This window comes from Lagopus leucura, unplaced genomic scaffold (assembly GCF_019238085.1).
Source record: "Lagopus leucura isolate 7727_CA_CO unplaced genomic scaffold, USGS_WTPT01 35247-0_obj-0_obj, whole genome shotgun sequence".
In the NCBI taxonomy this organism is placed as follows: domain Eukaryota; kingdom Metazoa; phylum Chordata; class Aves; order Galliformes; family Phasianidae; genus Lagopus; species Lagopus leucura.
The window spans coordinates 29217-30506 of NW_024967564.1; the positions used below are offsets into that span (position 1 = coordinate 29217).

Sequence of the window (1290 nt, forward strand, 5' to 3'; positions counted from 1 at the left end):
CGCCCCCCTCCCCCCTCGACGCCCCGCCCTTCCGCTCCTCCACTTCCACTTCCGCCGCCGCCGGAAGCGCTGAGTGCCGCCGCTGCAGCCATGGCCTCAAGGTTACTGCGGGTGGGCGCGGCGCTGCGGCTTCTGCCCGCCGCCACCGGCCGGGCTGCGCCCGTGAGGAGCTTCGCCGCGCCTGGTGAGGACGGGAGGAAGGGCGGGATCCGGGTCCGGGTCCGGGTCTGAGTCGAGGCCCGGGTTTGGGTCGCCGCTCTGACCGCCGCTCGTCCCTCAGGCGACCTCGCCACGGATGAGGAGCAGGCGACGGGGCTGGAGCGGAAGGTGCTGGAGGCCATGAACAAAGGCCTGGTGAGTGCGAGGTGCTGGGCGTGGGGGCGGGACGGCAACGCCGTTGCCGGGGATGGGGATCCCGCTGACCCCAGACCCCCTTTTCTCTCCCCCCCAGGACCCCTACAGCATGTTCCGGCCGAAGCGCTACGCGGGCACCAAGGAGGACCCCAACCTCGTGCCTTCCATCACCGATAAACGCATCGTGGGCTGCGTCTGTGAGTGTCCCCGCGATCCCTCCCCACGCCCCCCCTTCTCCCCACGCTTCCCCCCCCCACCCTCTGTGCTCTTTCCCCAGGTGAAGAGGACAACAGCTGCGTCATCTGGTTCTGGCTGCACAAAGGGGAGGCGCAGCGCTGCCCCTCCTGTGGCGCTCACTATAAACTCATCCCACACGAGCTGCCCCACTGAGAGCCCCCCTGACAGCCCCGGGGGGTCCTGTTGAGACCAACCCCTCGGCAACCGTCTGGTCTTCAAAAGCTGAGCCACCGCAGCGCTCATTCTGCTGTGTCCCCCCCATCTTACATAGAAAAAGAACTGTGTGTGGAAACCCTGCCTGCTGTGTGTGTGTGCTGGGGGGCAGCGACTGAGAGCGGGCTGGGTGGGGAGCAGGGGAGGCTGTGGTGACCCCTTGGGGTGCTGAGTGGGGGGGGGGGGGCGGAATCCCCAACCCATGGATGCTCCCTTTGGGTTGGGGCTGATGAGGAACGCATTGTGGGGTTGGGGGGGGGTGCAGGATGGAAAGGCGCAGTGGGGGGGTCGCGTTGGGGTGAGCTGCCCCTTATCCTTTATCCTTGTCTCTGTCCTCAAAGCTGGGGGCTGGGAGCAGAGAGGGGCTGCTCTGTCCCCTCCCGCAGTGGGCGCTGTGTTTGGCCCGTCCCCATTATAAAGCACCTCATCCTCACACCCGATCCCAGCACCGCTTCCTTCCAGTTGGAGCCGTTTTCCCCTCCTCCT

The 1290-nt window shown here is 67.1% G+C and overlaps 1 protein-coding gene across 1 annotated transcript; it reads left to right on the plus strand.

Moving 5' to 3' along the window:
• The first annotated feature begins 54 nt into the window (after window positions 1-54).
• Window positions 55-883, plus strand: LOC122193203 (cytochrome c oxidase subunit 5B, mitochondrial). The gene is made up of 4 exons (XM_042893931.1): window positions 55-184; window positions 281-354; window positions 452-551; window positions 632-883. Exons 1-4 carry the CDS (start codon window positions 91-93, stop codon window positions 742-744), a joined length of 381 nt encoding a protein of 126 aa, XP_042749865.1. The 5' UTR covers window positions 55-90; the 3' UTR covers window positions 745-883.
• The last annotated feature ends 407 nt before the right edge of the window (window positions 884-1290 follow it).

What these genes read in the sequence shown, in the direction of transcription:
- LOC122193203 (XM_042893931.1), top strand. Translation starts at nt 91, where the DNA reads ATGGCCTCAAGGTTACTGCGGGTGGGCGCGGCGCTGCGGCTTCTGCCC. An exon ending in GAGGAGCTTCGCCGCGCCTG is followed by an intron (nt 185 to 280) that starts GTGAGGACGGGA and finishes CTCGTCCCTCAG; the next exon opens with GCGACCTCGCCACGGATGAG. An exon ending in ACGCATCGTGGGCTGCGTCT is followed by an intron (nt 552 to 631) that starts GTGAGTGTCCCC and finishes CTCTTTCCCCAG; the next exon opens with GTGAAGAGGACAACAGCTGC.